The sequence below is a fragment of the Triturus cristatus genome, chromosome 12 (assembly GCF_964204655.1).
Source record: "Triturus cristatus chromosome 12, aTriCri1.1, whole genome shotgun sequence".
Lineage (NCBI taxonomy): Eukaryota > Metazoa > Chordata > Amphibia > Caudata > Salamandridae > Triturus > Triturus cristatus.
Window position 1 is genome coordinate 636,610,324 of NC_140595.1, and position 19,385 is coordinate 636,629,708.

The 19,385-nt window shown below is 46.3% G+C and overlaps 1 protein-coding gene across 1 annotated transcript in view; it reads left to right on the forward strand.

The window, feature by feature from the left end:
• ZCCHC14 (zinc finger CCHC-type containing 14) overlaps nt 1–19,385 on the forward strand; it is a 680,296-nt gene that overhangs the window by 478,018 nt on the left and 182,893 nt on the right. Inside the window, exon 9 of the mRNA XM_085639437.1 lies at nt 2,993–3,084. Within this exon, the coding sequence (XP_085495563.1) occupies nt 2,993–3,084 (92 nt within the window). The remainder of the gene's footprint in view (nt 1–2,992; nt 3,085–19,385) is intronic.

Genomic DNA, 19,385 nt, shown 5'->3' on the forward strand with positions numbered 1-19,385 from the left:
ATCAATATTTCCAACAGGTCAGAGGTGTTGCCATGGGGGCCTGTTTTTCTCCCAGCTATGCCTGTCTCCATATGGGCTGCTGGGAGGAACAGGTCCTCTATGGTCAGCACCATGACATATTTGCCAAACATGTGATTCATTGGTATCGTTATATAGACGATATTTTTATGATATGGCAAGGTACAAAACAACAGGCCCTTGACTTCATTGAGGTGATTAATTTCAACACATTAAATCTCAGTTTCACCTCTGATATTAGTCAGGATAAAGTGTTCTTTTTGGATGTAGAAATCTTTGTCGATTATGGCAAACTCATGACACGCCTTTTTAGGAAACCTACCGCAGGCAACACCGTGCTGCATGCCACAAGCCATCACCCAGTGCACCTCATTCGTAGCATTCCCTACGGGGAGATGCTGCGTATCAGGCGCATCTGCAGCACGGAGTTGGATTGTCTCAGAGCACAGGAAATGAGCAAATTGAGATTTTTAGCCAGGGGTTACTCTACCTCCATAATTGATAGTGCAATTCACAAGGCTAATTGTTTGTCTAGAAATGAGGTCCTGTTGAACAAAGCATCACCAGCTACATCGGTCCAAACCAAAGAGCCAGTCAGATTGATTTTGACGTATAATCATCAACACCAAGCACTCCGCAAAATTTTAAGGAAAAATTGGAGCTTGGTTTGTAATGACCCTGTCATTGTGGATCTAGTGGCAGCGAGTCCGGAAATCACATTCAGGAAAGCTCGTTCGATGAGCGATGCTTTGGTCAAATCCAGTCCTGAGATAGGCTCCAATAAAACATGGTTACAGTCAAGTAAGGGTTTTAAGAGATGTTCTAGCTGCAAAGCGTGTAGACATGGTGTCAGCAGAACGCAGTTTTTAACTCTGTTCTGTGACATCCCTCGCCCCATCACTAAACTACTCACTTGCAAGACCGATTTTGCTGTTTATGTGCTGGAGTGTCCATGTGGCCTGCAATATGTTGGCAGTACCAAATTGCAGGCCCACAAGCGGATACTCCAGCACATACGGGCAATTAATGGAAGTGATGCTTCCTACCCGGTCGCACGCCATTTTAAAGAACTACATGACAACAAAAGTGAACTTTTAAAGTTCTTTGTCATTGATTCAGTACTCCCTTTGAGACGTGGAGGCAATAGAGAAGCATTGTTGCGTGCACTCGAAACTAGATACATCTTAGAATTAGATACTAAGACGCCACAGGGCCTTAATTCTAGCGAAGATTTTTACACTTGCCTCTAATTGGGTTCATTATATGACTTCCAGTATGTTTACCTGTCTTGTGTGTTGGTCACACCTCCTGTACCATCTAATGGTTATAACATTTTTTATGACACTTTTTTAATACGTTTTGCACTATGCACATTATATTGTATGAATTCTTTGCACTAAGACATAGTTAGGTTAATATCTAAGTTTGGACTGATAATCTAGATATACCTTGGCAACATTTATAGGCACCTTTTGCAACCCCCTCCGTTTTTTTTGGGATAGGCTTCCATAATGTATTAATACTGTATATAGTTGAAGCCGTAAAGTGATCTTTAGCCCATAAAAATGTGTGTCAGCTGCGTTGTAGGTCCAACTTAATATTGTTGGACTCTACCCACTTGGGTTAGATTTTCATTTGCTATATTTGCACAATTTTTGCCTGTTTTGCACACATAGGAGATTAATTTTTTAGAAAAATTTGAATGTATTTTAAAAAAAAATCTTTCCGTTTAGTTTTACTTCTAGTTACAATGAATATACATTTTAACGTATGAAATCTGTTTTATTAGGATTTTAACTAACCAATGTGTGTGTTTTTACAATGTTGCCCCTTATCGCTGGTGACCATCACTATGTATTTTTTCTATGTCTAATGTGCAAAGTTTAAACTAGCCAATGGTGTCATTCTTCTAATTAGCACGAAGCACTTTAAAAAGCGGGATCGCAACTCCCATGGCGTCATGTGATCAAGGCCTCTGGTAGGCTGAAACGCGTCATGCAGGCATTGCTTTGAACGAAATAAAATAATTACTCACTTGCAACTTGGGTCGGTTCTCGTCTGTTCCTGCTTTCCCTCGAGATCGTGAGTGTTCAGGAGTTCTTCAGGCGAAATCCCCGTCATATATATATATATATATATATATATAATCTCATTTATTTTTTACCCCTTTGTGGTAAAGACCTATGTGATAAATGCCACGTCATAAAGGCGGTTTCCCCCTCTGAGGAGTTTATTTATGTTTACACTACCAGGGTTCTCCAGCCTGAACCCAAGGAATAATCCACTTATGTAAATCTGTGAAAGATGCCAGCAGTGGAGAACTGCAGTTACAGGGCATAAATTGTTTATTGTGACCAATATTGTACAGTAGGAATGAAAGAGAACACGTATGTAGTGTTTCTGGTGTGTTATATAAAGAGGTTCTCCTTGGAGCCATTCTTGCGGGAAAGCAAATCTTGCATCCAACTTTTACAGATCTATCTTTTTGAGACCCTTTCTTAGAATGTTTCAAAGGAGTAGCCAGATTTCTAATGCCCCCAAGGACTGGTGACGTTTATGTCAGACGTCCATAAAATGGGTTTATTTGGAGTTAAATAAAATATTGCCTTTCTATTTACAGCACTTAAGTAACTTAAAATATGAAATTGCTTATGAGTGACAGAGAGAGGAAGCGTGAGAATTTGCATCTGGACGACCATTGCATATAATTATTACAACATTGAAATGTAGACATTCATAGCCTTTCTAGTTTGTTTTATTGTAGAGTACATTTAATCTTTAATAGTATATGTGTGCTTTCATGTTTTTATCTTGTTTTAGACTAGAACTTGGAGGAGTTTGGGAATTGTGATTGAGAGATAACATTTGTAGGAGCTTATCAAAATCACTTGTATAATAACTGGTACTTTGATCATTTTTATCACAAAATATGCTGTTTTACACGTATGTTTTTTTTTTTTTTACCTTTTCTCAGTTTTTGAGCTTAACTGAAGATGATCTGAATAAATTTGAATCGCTGACCATGGGAGCAAAAAAAAAATTGAAAACCCAGTTAGAGCTGGAAAAGTAAGTGTTATCACCATAAATTATAACGAGTTCCATTTTCTAAATTCAAAATGTTTTTGTTGTCTTTATTTAAAGTGATATCTTTTTTGATGTTTCTATATTAAAATGAATATTTTTAGTTGTATATTTCGATATAGTTTTATTCTAGTTTCACTCACAGTGAACTCAAATAAACTCCAACTTGGCCTCTGTCCCACCTGCCCTCTTTAGACCCTCCCACCCCAATTACCCAACCACCATGCACATTCAACTTAACGGAACCGATTCTTTATTCATCCTGCTGGTCAATCTTGCACCCTGAGAAGCATTTTCCCTCTTCCATTCACTTGGTGTCTGGCTAATTAAGGCAACAGTGACTTTCCAACTGTAGTACATGTCTAGTTTGGAGTCGTCTAGGATGTGTAGTGTTGCAGTCTTAGGGGCATTGCAGATTTTTTAAAGTCTCTTCCCATATAATCAAGTCAAAGTAATCTTTATTTCGGTCGTAGACCATAAAAGATAATCATTCCTAAAAACATACATTGTTAAAAATAGATATTATAATTCATAAAAAATATATTACAGTAAAGATTACATTAGTTCGTAGACAATTCATTAAAACAAAAGAATAATAAGTTAAAATGATTGTAAAAACAGTGGTGACCTAGAATCGATGGCTATTTAGATAGGCTTAAGAATTGGATAAAAGAGAACATCTCCTCCGCCACACAGCATGCCAGTAGTGTGACACCGAGAAGACTATAGGTAATGATGTATCAGTCTTCAGGATTCTGTAGGCAGCCTTACAGTGTGTAGTGGCCAAATTCCTACAAAGTTGAAGGAGCCAACGTTTTCTAATTAGTTTATATGTGGGGCAAAAAAATAAAACATGTTGGTCAGTTTCACTTGTAGCTCCACAAGTTGGGCAATCAGAAGGATTATCTACCAACCACTTTCCTGAGAAGGCTCTCAAGGGCAGTGTACCATATCTGAATTGCATATACAGCTTTCTAGAAACATTTGGCTCAATCAAATCTAGGGCAGGTTCTATTTTGAACTCCTCCTTTATATCAAAAAAGTCCATAGTCAGTGAGCCTAGCTTTTTATTGGTTAGCTTCATATTTTTGCTATTTGACCGTTAACCAATTCAGCTCTAGAGAAATTTAGGGCAGTTATCTCGGGGTGATACCATAGAGCAGAGATTCCCAATCTAATAAGCTCCTTTTTAATGTATGCTAGCTACGGTATATTGGCTAGACCGGAAAGGGCCGTTAGTGATTTTAGATCGTTTTGGTAGTTCACTAACTCCGGTGTTGCCCACAGCCTCCGCCAATACAATAGTGGCCTTAGTGCAATTTCTTCTTGAATGGATCTAACTCCCAAGTCCATTCTAAGTGGGTTAAGTGGTGTGCTGGGTGGTAGGGTCAATAGAGACCTTAGAAACGAGTTCTCAAATCTGCCGATGTCTCCAGTTGGGCAGTGCCCCCAAAGTTCAACCCCATAAAAGGTTGCACCCCGTGCTTGCGCTTTGTAGATCTCAATAATGGGTGCTATGGGTTTGGAAGTAGATGCTCTATGCATTTTGAGGATCCCACCGCAGGTCTGTGTAAGTCGTAATTTGGCTTTTGCTAACTGGGAGCCCCATTCCATCCTATCTGAAAGTGTGACTCCAAGATATTCGAACACTGTTACCCTGTCCAATATAGTACCATTAAGGGAAGGATTAGGGCTGCTTTTTTGGGGGGGGGTTACATACCATAAATTTTGTTTTCGATGTATTAACCTCGAGCCCTCTAAGGGAACAGAATTCGGAAAAACTATCAAGGGCACACTGAATCCCCATGGGGGATTTTGACACTAAAAGGGTGTCATCGGCAAACATTAGTGCCACCACCTGCTCGTTGTTAAGTGTAGGGGCGTCGATATCCTTGACTCCCCTCAAGTGGGCCACTAATGCGTTAGTGTAAAGGGAGAATAGGGTTGGGGCCAGCACACATCCCTGTCTGACTCCACGGTTAACAGGGAACTTTGATGTCAAATTTCCCCTCTTACCACACCTTACTTGGGCAAAATTATCTTTATGGAGCCGTTTTATAATCCCAAGTAGACAGGCAGGCATCCCCATCTCAGCCAAAACTGCCCAAAGAGTCTGCCGAGGAACTAAGTCAAAAGCTGCTTTGAGATCGACGAAGATAGGGTAAAGACTGCCACCCTCTACCCCCACGGTTTTCCAGTAAAGGAGTTGTAAGCGAAAAAGTTGGTCCACCATGGAAGTCTTCTCTCTAAATCCAGCCTGGTACGGGGTCAGTATTGATTTTTCATCCATCCAGGATTGCACTCGATCTAGAATGATACGTGCAAAGCGCTTCTGACTAACATCAATTAAACTTATCGGGCGGTAATTGTTTGGCATGGGTGGGGAGCCTTTCTTGAAAACCGGGACTATTTCAGCACCTGCCCAGGTGTTGGGAATAGGTGCACCATGGAGTACAGCATTATAAAGGGAGCAAAGATAGGGGATCCAAACCTCAAGTTGGTGCTTGTATAGGTCCCCGGGGATTTTGTCCAAACCCGGCGCCTTTCCTACTGGGAGCCTATTTACAGCCTTTTATACTTCCTTGAGGGTTACGGTGTCGATGGCTTCATCATTCGAATTAGAGAGAGGTAAGGACTCCGTGGCCGGGGCCAAGGGAGCGTATAGACTCTGATAGTGATCGATCCATTGGCTCGGTGCGATATTAGGGTCATCGGCCACTAGGCCCTCCTTTGTGTCTGATCGAATGATTGCCCAAAATTCCCTCATATCTGTATTAATAAGAGCTCTTTTGATATCATCCATTTATTATTTTCCCAATTCTGCTTGGCCACTTTTACGGTCTGCTTATATTCGATTCTCCTCATAGCCACCTTTGTCCTATCACCAGATTTTAGTGAAACCAGGAGAGCTAGTTTGGCCCTCCTACATTCAGTATTAAACCAGGAAAGGACCTTCAGGGTTTTTTTTCTCTTAGATACAATTGGGTTCAAAAGATCGCCCAATGTTGTAACTAAATCGGTGTGAATTTGAAGTAGATAATTTTCCCTGTTATCACTGTCCTGGTCTAAAGTATAACATATTTGTGCGAGGGCTTTATATGTGGCCAAATAAACAGAACTGATTTTATCCGGGGATTTAAGGATCAGCGGCCACTTGAGCCGTCTTCTGTCACCAGAGAGGAATAGGGGTCTAAAGTTGTTCCCACTATTTTGTGTAGGACTATTCTCCGTCACTAAGGTCAGGTCGAGGATCAAAGCATTGTGGTCGCTGTCGTGACGAGGGTGAATTACGAAATCCATAATCCTAGACCATGTTTTGGCCTCTACCATAATATAATCAATGCGTGAAGTCTGTCCAGGTCGATTAAAAGTGTGGTTCCCCTCTAGGTCCGATAGGGTGCGCCCGTTGCAGGCTCTCAGTGAGTTAGCGAGTGTTAAGGAGTTTATTTGCAAGGCCAGAGGTGTCCATGCCTTAATGGGTGGAATTTGGAGGGCCGGTATGGACTACTGTTCATCCTCCTCTCTGGTAATGGGATCAATGAGCCCCGGTAAGGGCTCAAACTGGCAATTGAAATCGCCGGCAACAATCAGGATGCCCTTGTCTGCTACTGTTTGGATAAAATTATCCAAGATTTCTAATGTGGGTGATTCACTACCTGACTTAGTGGGACGGGAGTAAATGTTAACAAAAATAAGGCTAGACCCGGAAGGGAATGTGAGTAGTATGCATTGCAAATCAGTACTTGGCGTGGTAATTTCAGAGATTACACATCCCAAATGTGACCCTATAAAAATAGACAGCCCCCAAATGGTCTTCCCCTAGGACCTGCAAGGGCTAGACTATTAACTGTAAGAAAGCCCTTTTTTGTAAATTCTTCTTTTGCCCAAGTCTCCTGCAGCAAACAGATGTCGTGCTGGTTAATGAAAAGATTCCAGTCAGGGCAGAGAAGTTTATTTACAATGCCCGCGACATTCCAAGATAATACTTTTAGATGGTTATTTGGATGAGTGTTCTTACTTTCTGATTGCGGGGCTGGGGACGAGGGAGAAGAAGAATGGAAAGTCACCTCAATGGGTGTAACATTAAGAGGATTGGGGTCAATGGGGGCAAGAATGTTTTGGGGAACGGTGTATAAAGGAGAGGGGATGGAACTAGTTATAATGTCCCTATATACAGGATTTGCCTTTACTGGAATAATTCCGGCCACCTGGGCACCCATAGAGCCTGTGCTAGGATTAAGCAAAGTCTTGCCTTCAGTAAACAGGGGGCACGACGAAACCCTTTTATCTAATGTTAGATCAGTCGAATCATCCAGTCAATCAACGTCCTCTAGCGGTGCAAATCGATTGTACACAGGAATTCTAAAGGGTGGAATATTCAAATTAAATCTCTGTGGGAAATTTTGGGATAACCCAATGTCTGTGGCAATAGAGCCAGTTCGGTGAGGAACAGGGATCCAAGTTAGTTGAGGATAAAAAAATTCAATGGGGGACGCATTAATTGAGGCTTGGTAGCCTAAGGGTAATGTGGGTTGAGCAAGGATTTTTTGGTTAATCTGCGGGTATCTAAAATTAATAACCACACAATCCCCCCTCAGACTTTTTTCCATTGGTCCTATCCATGCAACCCTTCTCAGCATCAGAATCTCATTGGCCATCTCATATGGGAATTGTTTATGTCTTGCCAGCCAAAAAAGAGCTTTATTTCGTAGGTCTAAGTGATTTTCCTTAGTGCCTTACTTAAGTTCAGGAACACCAGTCAATATGGTCACGTAGGGGGATGCAGCTGGGGGAAGATTGATCGTTGGCAAGTTTGTGGCAGTAGTCTCATTGTTGTTATCCAGGAGATTTTTACGAATCAGGGTAGGTGGAGCTATGGTCTCACTACTGTTAGTATTCCGCACTGAAGGAATGGGGTTATTTAGGCATGGATCTTGTGCATGAGAAACATAAGAAGAGGGTCTTCTGATCCCATTATTTACAAGGGATTCCTCTGTCGGTATGCAGACTTTGGTTACCTTAGCTTGCCCAGTTTTACGTTGAGCAGACACTAAATCTGATGATGGAATCTGGCCTGTAAGCAGCCCATCATTTTGAGCGTTAGATGTACTGGCCGTAGAATTTTGGGGAGAGTCAGTATGTATTTTCGTAAAACTTTCGACTAATTTTAAGATAGGGGCTACCTCCTCTTTTATAATAGACCTACATTGGTCAACAATATCAATCACCACAGCATGTAGCCAAGATGGATATGCTGTGTCCTGAGAAAGTGTTGGTGGTGGGGTAATGACAAGTGTTTGAGTACTAGAGTGTATGGTTCCCTTTGACGGGCTCCCCTTAGTCTTCCTACACTTTTTACCAACCCTTGTAGCTTTCCTTTTTCCCCTGATTTTGGGGGGTATAGGAATAAAACCCTCAGTATCCATAGATGTTATTATGGGATCTTGGGTAGTTGCAACCGATAGAGAACAGTTCAGACTAGTATGTGGTTCGTTAGGATCTAACTCGATTGGGTGGACAGATGACCCCATAGATGGAAAATCAGGGGTTAAAGAAAGACGGCGCTCAGTCAGTTCAATTTCTGAGGTGACCACACCAATAGCTTTCTGGAGCATTAAGTCTATTGCAGTCGGGAGTTTACCCTCAAGTGCTCTTGGTTTAGTTTGTTGGTGTTTGGTAACACATGCACAAACCCCTTGAACACGTTTAGGGAGAGCAGGTTTAGGCATTATGTAACAGTTGGTAGATTATCCAATATAAACCCCAGAGTCACTAAAACAACACGATGTCAGATCTCAACAGTACCTTCGGTCCTTCGTAGGGGATATTTAGAGCCGGATGATAGTGACTGGAAGAGGCTGGGCTGGGCCATATCCCTGACGGCCACAGACGGCCCGCCCTCTGCCCGGGCTTAGCCCGGCGCCGCCCGCGCGCGTCCCGCGACGTGGAGGGAGCCTGAGCTTTTGAAGCGCCTCCAGGCGCGCTGGTGGGCGGAAGTGGGCTGGTTCCGCGAAGGCTCACGGGAGCTGTAGTCTCCCCCAACTGCGGCCGATGCTGTAGTTTGGCGGCAGGGGAGACATACAGCGTTGCCACCCCGTAGGAAATGCGCTGCACTGCACCCAGGAGCTTCTCGTAAGGTCGAGTCCCGTTCGCTATGCTGCTGGTAATGGAAGTGTCCCCCGCTCCACCGAGGGAGCCTGAGCTTTTGAAGCGCCTCTGGGCGCGCTGGTGGGTGGAAGTGGGCTGGTTCCGCGAAGGCTCACGGGAGCTGTAGTCTCCCCCAACTGCGGCCGATGCTGTAGTTTGGCGGCAAGGGAGACATACAGCGTTGCCACCCCGTAGGAAATGCGCTGCACTGCACCCAGGAGCTTCTCGTAAGGTCGAGTCCCGTTCGCTATGCTGCTGGTAATGGAAGTGTCCCCCTATATAATCTAATAAGGTCCCCTATTGCTTTCTGAACTCTTTCTCTTGTGTATGTTGTTTCTTAAGGGGTTGTCTAGGTCCCCAAAATGAGTGAATAGCTCACTTTGCCTCGTCTCCGCCTACTATGGAGGAAGGCGCTTCCTACACTATGGTGCTGGGTCGAGCTGCAGAGGCTCTCCACCTCGACCTCCCTACGGTGGCCCTTAAGACCAACCTCCTTACGGAGGTGCTCCAGACGGCGTCTACATCGTGGGAGGCGCTGCTCCCTTTCAATGAGGCCCTTACCGAAGTCCTCTTGGGTACTTGGTTGCGGCCGGCCTCAGGGGCTCCCTTCGGATAAGAACGTCGCTAGGCGTCCTCGCCTGGCACCTGGTGATCCCGCCTTCTTGACCACTCACCCCACGTCTGAGAGCCTGGTCATTCAGGCCTCAACATCGCAGAGTGCCTTTCCCTCGGCTCCGCCAGACAAGGACTCTAAGAGGCTGGACCAATATGGCAAGAGGTTGTTCTCCTCAGACAGTTTGGGGTTGAGATCGGTTAATACCGCCTGCTTATTGGGCCATTACTCCCAAGCAGTGTGGGATTCAGTGGCGGAGGTTCTTCCTCAGTGCTCTGAGGAGGTCCAGGCTGTCCTTTCCCAAGACATTGCGGAGGGCAAGGATGCAGTGAAGTTTGCCATCAGGTGTGGTTTGGACACCGCTGATTCGTTGGGCAGGGGGATTTCCACGACAGTGGCGTTGCGGCGCCAGGCCTGGTTGCGTTCCACTGGCTTCTCACCTGATGTCCAGAGCTCGCTCATGGACATGCTCTTCGATGGCTCCCGCCTCTTTGGTGATAAGGCTGACAATGCCCTGGAGCGCTTTAAAGGCTCTTGTGCCACGGCCAAGTCTTTGGGTCTTTTCTAGAAAAATTCTGCCACGAAAGGTTTTGTTCCTTTCGTGGCCAGGGCAGGGGTACCCAGGCGCGCTCTTCCAGCAAGCCTGTGCAGAACCAGCCTCAGTGAAGCCGCGGACGTGGGTTCCGCAGGGGCGGGTCTGGTAACCAGCGTGCGGGGCAGTCCACTTCCACCCCCGCCGCTTCCGCCTCGAAACCTTCCTAATTCGAGCTTCAGAGGGCACCCCAAGCCAGTGGGTGGCAGGGTTCACCTCCACCTTCACCACTGGCGCAAGGTTACGTCGGACAAGTGGGTGCTGCAGATAATCTACCAAGGTTACTCGCTCCCCTTTCTGTCCTCCTCTCCAGCCATGCCATCTCGGTACCACCGCATGCCGGGGGATAATTTGGCTCTTCTCCGTCAGAAAGTCACAGCCCTCCTGGCCAAGGGGGCCATCGAGTACGTTCCCGATCAGGAAGTAGGGAGTGGTTGCTATTCCCACTACTTCCTGGTCCCCAAGAAGGACAAGGGGGGGGCCTGCGCCCCTTCTTGGACCTCCGGGACGTCAGTCGCTTCCTCCGAAAGTAGAAGTTCAAGATGCTGACTCTAGCTCAGGTCCTGTCTGCCCTGGACCCTGGAGACTGGATGGTAGCGTTAGACTTGCAGGATGCTTATTCTCACATTAACGTCCTGCCGGCCCACCGGCGTTACCTGCGGTTCACGGTAAGCCAGGAGCATTTTCAGTTTGCCGTGCTCCCCTTCGGCCTTACCAGCGCCCCTCGGGAGTTCACGAAGGTGATGGCGGTGGTTGCAGCTCATCTGCGCAGGTCAGGGGTGTCGGTCTTCCCCTACCTCGACAACTGGCTGTTGAAGGTGGGTTCGCCCCAGGCACTTGTCTCCCACCTCCAGACTACGGCCGACCTCCTGCATCTGCTGGGGTTCTCCATCAATGTGCCGAAGTCGCACCTGAGTCCCCTCAGAAGCTCCCTTTCATCGGAGCGGTTCTGGATTCGACGCTGTTTCGGGTTTATCCTCCCGAACAGCGAGTCTGGGATATTCAGGCTATGGATCCGGATGTCCCTCCGGCTTCTGGGCCTGATGACCTCCTGCATCCTGCTGGTGCCGCATACCAGATGGCATATGCGGGCTCTGCAGTGGGACCTGAAGTTCCAATGAGCGCAGCATCAGGGCAACCTGTCCGATCATGTCCAGATCTCGGAGGGCAATGCACGGCAATTGCAGTGGTGGCTTAAGAATCGCGATTGGGTCAATGGCAGATCCCTCTCCCTTCCCAAACCGGAGCACACGGTAGTGATGGATGTGTCCCTCCTGGGCTGGGGAGGCCACATGGGAGAGGCGGAGATCAGAGGCCTCTGGTCTCCGGCGGAGTCCCGGCTCCATATAAACCTTCTGGAGCTGCGGGCGATCTGGCTTGCACTAAAGGCATTCCTTCCCTCTGTCCGGGGAAGTGTAGTGCAGGTGTTCACGGACAACACCACCGCCATGTGGTATTGCAACAAATAGGGCGGGGTGGGGTTGTGGACCCTTTGTCAGGAGGCTCTGCGCATCTGGACGTGGCTGGGACATCAAGGCATTACCATGGTGGTTCAACACCTGGCAGGTTCTCTGAACGCCAGGGTGGACGAACTCAGCCGCCGGTGCATGGTGGATCACGAGTGGCGTCTGAACTTGGATGTGGCGCAAGGTCTCTTTCTGCGATGGGGAGAGCCTTGGTTAGATCTATTGGCCACCGAAGAGAATGCGCAATGTCATCAGTTCTGCGCGTTGGAATTTCCAATGCGGCACTCGCTCGGAGACTCTTTTCGTCTCGAGTGGAGCTGCGGTCTGTTGTACGCCTTTCCGCCTATACCACTTCTGCCCAGAGTGCTGAAGAAGATCAGGCACGACCGGGACCAAGTTATTCTTGTGGCTCCGGACTGGGCTCGAAGAGTATGGTATCCCGAGCTACTCAGTATGAGCATCGATCCCCCGATCCGTCTGCCTCTTCGGGAGGATCTTCTGTCACAGCAGCAGGGGACGGTCCTCCACCCGAACCTGTCCAGCCTCCGCCTCCATGCTTGGAGATTGAGCGGCGACAGTTGAAACTTTTCGATCTTCCCCCCGAAGTCTGTGATGTCATCTTGACAGCTAGGCGTCCCTCCACTAAAACGGTGAACGCCTGAAGGTGGAACAGATTTGTGGCATGGTGCACAGCTAAGACTGTGGATCCCATTTCTGCCCCTCTTTCTGAGGTTCTCCTGTTCCTTCTTTCTATGGCCCAGCAGGGCTCTGATTTGGGTACTCTTAAAGGTTATCTTTCGGCTATCTCTGCCTTCCTACGGCTTGCTGATCAGCCTTCTCTTTTTAAGTCCACGGTTGTTAACCGTTTTCTTAAGGGCATTACGCATACGTTCCCAGCTGTGCCCTTCATAATGCCTCAGTGGGACTTGAATCTTGTCTTGACTTTTCTGATGTGCGCTCCCTTTGAGCCCCTTCATAGCTGTCCCTTACGTCTTCTTACTCTCAAGATGGCTTTCCTGGTAGCTATCACCTCTGCCAGGAGAGCGAGTGAGCTCCAGGCTCTTTCTTCCAAACCTCCTTTCCTTTCTGTTCATCCAGACTAGGTGGTTCTTGCCAAAGGTTGTCACGCCCTTCCACATCGGGCAGACCATCACTTTACCCACCTTTTTTCCGCCTCCGCATCCTTCACGGGAAAAGGAGCGGCTCCACCGTCTGGACCCTAAACGTGCGCTTGCATTCTATCTGCAGCGTACACAGCAGTTCGGGGTGGATGATCAGCTCTTTCTTGGCTACGTGGGCGCCAAAAGAGGTCGGGCGGTGCACAAACGGACCATCTCCCGGTGGGTCGTTCTGTGCATCAAAGCATGTTACTCCTTGGCCAAGAAGGAGCCTCCTGTGGGTCTGCATGCTCATTCAACCAGGGAGACTGCAGCCACTACTGCCTTGGGACACGGTATCCCCTTGCAGGATATTTGTCAGGCAGCTACATGGGTCTCGCTGCACACATTTACCAAGCACTACTGCCTTGACAGTCAGGTCCGGAGAGACGGCTTCTTTGCCCGTTCTGTGCTCCGTGACTTTCTGGTGTAATCTTGTTCGCAGACCCACCACTGGGGTTGGTATTGCTGGGGTATCTATTCTAAGGTAAGGAATCCATCACTAACGTGTCTCTTTCAGATGCACAAGTTACTACTTGTGTAACGATATATCTGTAAGAGACATTAGTTAGTGATAGATTCCTTACCGCCCCACCCATCCTCCCTGTTTTGCGAACTGATTACTAGGGTTAAGGTCATCCCCTTTTAGGGCCCTAGTTTTATGCACCAAAGGTCAGTTTCTCGCATGACTCTGCGTTTCGGCACGGAAAGTTGTGTACAGAACTGACGTCAGTGCGCATGGGTGGCGCCTAAGTAGCCTCTGTGATGTCGTCCCAGCATGCACGACGCCAGTGAAGGGCGCGGAGCCGCACGGCGCCACCTACTGGCGTGCAGGGGTACGGCTAAGCAGAAAAACTTTCCGGATCCAGACTGACGCCTGGGGAATATTCTAAGGTAAGGAATCTATCACTAACTAACGTCTCTTACAGATATATCGTTACACAAGTAGTAACTTGTGCTATAATGCCATTTGTACAATATCATACACAGGGTTCCCTTTTCCCCCTACATGGCTCGCTGAACTACTAGATGGTATGGCACGCCATTATGCAAAGTCTAAGGTGATTCCCAGGTTATTTTTCCTAGGACTTCCCACACATTTTCTGTCCTGTAACCGTCATACTAAATACTGATAGATGTGGTAGACCGTGTTCCTAACCATCATAGTCAAACAGGAATTTCGCAAAGAGGGTCAGCACCTTCATCACCCACTTCTAAACTTGGGGCTGTTGTATTCAGTTTTGCTCCTGGAAATATTGATAATGTTCTGCAAGATAGCAGAGCTGTGCTGTGTAATAATAATGAAGGAGGTTGGATACCCAAACCTTGCCATATGTTGAGTTTTGCTGAGTATAGCGTTATGCCCCAGACAAATGTTAAAAGAACAATTGATGGACAGAATGTTGAACAAGATCAAACATTCACCCAAGCACAGATATCTGAGTCTAAATCTATTGTTTTTTGCTCCTTCATGCCATTCCAGTTTATATCCAGCCATATGCAAATCAGTCTTGACCTTGTTCCCCATGGGAACAGTCCAGCCCAAACTGCCAGGCCAGGTTCTCCCTAGACCGGAAAGAAGCATCCTGGGACCGGTTTTGGGGTTTCACCCTTCATCAGCCAGACTAACTTGACTCCAGTGGCATGGATATCTTGGGATCCACGTCTGGGCATACCCGTTCCATTCGGGGTGACAAATGCAAAAAGAACAGTTGATGGACAGAATGTTGAACAATGTCAAACATTCACCCCAGTGCAGAGATCTGGGCCTAAATCCATAGTTTTTTTGCTCTTCATGCCATTCCAGTTTAAACTCTGTTAAGTAACTGACATTGATATGTAGGGTTATAGTCTGAAATTGACATTAAATTCTATGAACTTTTTTAATTTTGGTTGCTGCTACACATCCCAGTCAGTAGAACAATTTGCTCTTCACTTTTCCAACTCTACTTTTGTGATGCACCCCAACTGTGCTAACTTCATATATCCTGTATTGTTTGCCAATTGAAGGCCCAGATAACTGATGGATGATTTGGCCCATTGTAGAGGCACAAGCTCCTGCATCTTTGGATTTTGTATTTAAGAGCTGAGACATTGGGACCCTCTAACTTACTCCGATTGATTGATGGGTGTAATCATGAATCACCAGTCTACCCTGTCTTAGCTTTGTCAGCCCCCAGGGAGACAGGGAACACCTGTCTGCCACGTTTGCGTCTGATGTCTATAAGATAGAGGGCTTTCTTTGTATTATTCCTTCTTTCTGCTCACAGTGAAGCCAGACTAGGTGCACCAGCTTCGTTACAACTGTTTGAAGCCAGAGCATACTATATTTGTCCGGATCTTTGCATCAATATTGAGAAGAAGATTGGTCTGTACAATGCCCAACTATCTAGGGGCTTCTCTGGTTTGAGGATGAGTGAAACTGTTGATTTTCCCATAGTCAGTCACCATCTTTTTCGTAATTGCTTACTGGAATAATTTTATTATTATCAATAAAGGCAGAGTACTAAACATTTGATAGAAATGTGTTCTCTATCCGGACCCAGCGCCTTGGTTGCATGTAAAATAGAGATTGCTTTCAGGATCTCTGATTTCATTTTTGGTTGTTATAATTTATCTTTGCCACTTAGCGAAATCTTGGATAAATGTGCCTCAGATAGGCACATCGGTCTGTGTTTAGTCTCTAAAACATGACTTTTATGTAAGTCTTCACAGAGTTCCTAGAAGCATAATGCTTTGGCCTTTTCCTTTGTGCTTATGCTGTGCTTTCTCTATTTTTGGCCTCTGTGATGAAGGACCTGTTTTGCTCTGAAAATAATTACTATGAGTAATGTCTTACAGGCAGTTTTCAAGATACCTGGAACCTGGGGTCCTCCTCTGTCCTACGGCAACCAGTATTTTCTCCTGCCACAGGGCATGACTTATTCAATGACTTCTTGTTGTGGTACTGAAACCTTCCTTTACTCTTTGCCATTTGTGTTTTAACCCCCTCTTCAAACTTCTGTAGTTCACTACTCGTACTTGACCATCTTCTTAGTTCTCTGCTTCTCATATCTCTTGTGCCCTATTAGGGGTGGGGGGGTTCATGGCAGCTCTCTTTGCAAGGTGTCCTACTGTTTCACGCTCTTCCATGATCCCTGCCTGTCTCTGCACACGTTTGGTATGCCATAGTCTAGTCTTCCTCTGTGCTGGACTTCCTGCGCCTGAACACTTCTCCTGTGGTAAACTCAAACCTGCTTTAGTGGTTTTCTTAGTTTATCTTTCCTTGGAATCGTTATATGAAATGGGTGCCCCATCCTATATCATACACCTTTGCGGAAGGTTGTGATTGTTTTAATGCTGGTCTCTGAGTAGTGTGATAGCAGAGAGGTCATGAAAGGTCTGCAGCTCTGTTCCATTTTATCAGGTTTGCCCCCCTTTACGCAGGGCTTGAATTTATAGTGCAGACAAGCCACTATATTTAATTGGCCTTTTGCTCCAGGGTCTCCGTTCATTGTTCTGTGGGCTCGGTCTGTCTTGATGGTGTCACTCTCACATCTGTCTAGAATGGCCTCAAGTAGGCTCTGCACATAGGTTGTTGTGTTTTTTTATTACTTGGTGTACTTCTGATAAGTATGCTGCAGCGCCTGAAAAAACTTTCCAAATCCTCCTATTTCTCTGAAGCAGAAATATTTGTTTATTCAGAATTAGAAGTCTATCCCTGTGCATTTTGCAAGGATTTCACCCTGTCGCCTAATTAATCTATATTTTTTCATACTTCTCCCAGATGTCAGTTCTGACTGCACTTATGCCTGTCTTCTTTTTTTTTTTAACACAAGGAGATGATGGACAGAGCGCTGAAACCTTCCAGACACTCGCCCCCAGTCGCAAACCTAGGTTGAATCCTTCATCGTTCTTTAGCTTACTCCGCCAGCCCTGTTCCGACCCAGTCATATGCAAATCAGGGAAGAGGAGTTGGCCTAACGGCTACGGCAGTCGACCTCGAATCTGGGGAACTGGGTTCGAGTCTCGACAATAACGCTGAACATCCTGCGTTTCTGGTCAAATCACGTAATCTCCGCGTGCCAAACAACAAAAAATAAAAAAAATGAATCTGTCCTCATGTAATGCAACTAGTGCTATGTAAAGCGCTCTGATACCCGATTCGTGTCAAGTACGCGCTATATAAAACTCTGTTTAAAAAGAAATCAGTCTTGACCGTGTTCCTCATGGGAACAGTCCAGCATGAACTGCCAAGCCAGGACTTCCCTGGACCAGAAACAAGCATACTGGAACTGGTTCCAGGGTTTCACCCCTCATCAGCCAGGCTAGTTTGAATCTAGTGGCAAAGTGAGCAAGGGTCGCACGTCGGGGCATGAGGAACAGTGTCAAGACTGATTTGCATATGGCTGGGTCTGAACTGGGGTGGCAAAGTGAGCTAAAGATCGATGATCGCTTAAACCCATGATCTGTGACTGGAGGTGAGCGTCTAAAAACATTCAGCGCTCCGTGTACTATCTCCTTGTGTTTGTAGTCTTCTTTTGTTTGTAAACTCTTTCATAAGGGTCTTGGTGACCTTCTCGTCATCCTCGCTCGTGTGATCCTCGTTGTACAGCGAATCGCTGTCTCCCTGATGTGTTGAGCGTGTTGGAGTCTCATTTTTCGTGCAGAAACCCCTGTTGGAGCAAATCCTTAATGGTATTGTCGCTCTTTTTCCCATTCCATTTCTAGATTGGTGAAATTAAATGGGACACAGCTTGGTGCACCAGACTTCGAACCTAGTGATGGCAGATGGTACTGTTTCATTTTGTCGGAGACAGCGGTTTGTTCCTTTAACTTGATCTCCTAGTGCTGCCCTCTATATTATATAGTCTGATTACACAACGCTACCAGCCCTGCCTGGCTGCAAGTGAGGGAAGTGTGCATGAAATTAGGGCTTTGGATGCACAGTTAGGCAGTTATCATCCAGACTCTTTTTTGTGGTTGGCTCAGGAAACAACCATCTTGTTTGCCTCCTCTGAATGCTTACTAGACATTGTCGAGGCAGCCCTAGGGCCCGGATCACATCTGGGCAGACCTCCAGTACTACTTTCTGGTGGCTTATGGCATTTAAAGAGTAGTAATGCAGAGTGCCCCAGGATATCCAGAATTTTCTTTTTCTCAACAGATTTTATTTTTGACAGGCAAAATGAGCCCAGGAGAACCCAGGGCAATACATTGTATGTATAACATGGCATTGGTAAAGATGTCAACTTTCTTTTCTTTTCAATACAGTCGTCGAGAAATTGAAGGTATACAGGAATGAATCCAACAAAAACAAACATTAGAAACAAAGAACAGCAGTGTCGCAATGTCCATGCAACCATTAGCAGATATTGATTCTGATCGTGATACATTAGTATAGATACAATTGGTCACATTGAAATCCAGAGTATTTAACTATAACTGCAAAACAATTATCAGTGGTCCCACAAGCAGTGATAAGGATACTCCCCACTCATCTCTGCCAGTCAGGCCCCATGCTACTGCTTCTCGGACAGTTGTGGCAAGGCCCAGAATCACTTGTTCATCCGGCCGCATCTCCTTTCCCAGGGAGCCAGATGAAATTCCCATACTCCTACCTTCTCACAGATAGCACAACAGTATTGGAGCCATAACATCACTCTCATCTGGATGCCACACCTCCGCTCTCAGGTCTTGGGTATTTTCCAGTGGCTCTCATTGTACTTCTAACATCGGCCTCTCTATCTGATGAGACTTCTAGCTACAGATTCCTTACCTTTGAATTTCCCAGGCTTCAGGCTGGATCCGGGAACTTTTACTGAGCAATACCTCTTGCGTGCAGCGTCGAGTGGCTCTATTCGGCTCCACATGACGTCATTAGTGTCAGTTATGAAGTTGCAGTGCCTATATAGGCACCACCCAGGTGCGCGGACATCAGTTCTTTTCCTTCTGCACCAGTTAAGCGCCAATCTGGGAAGAGCTACCCCTCTGCCGCTTTTTGGCAGGTTTTTTTTCGCCTTTTGTCGAATAAAAAAAAAAAATCCATTTCGTGTGCGAGGGATGTCTTCAAAGAAGACTGGTCTCAAACCGTGCGGTGCCTGCCACCGCATGATGTCGGTCATCGATCCCCCACCTCTTCTGTCTCTAGTGTCTCATGCACGACCACAACTCAGTCATGCTCGGACTGCCGGGCCATGGCTCCGAAGAACTTGAGTGAGTGAGCGATGATACCCCTCACAGCCCGGCAGTCGACATGGTCCAGCGATACTCTGCGGAGGTCCCGGTCCTGATCAAAGAAGAGTAGGTCGCGGGACCCCTCCCGGAGCCCT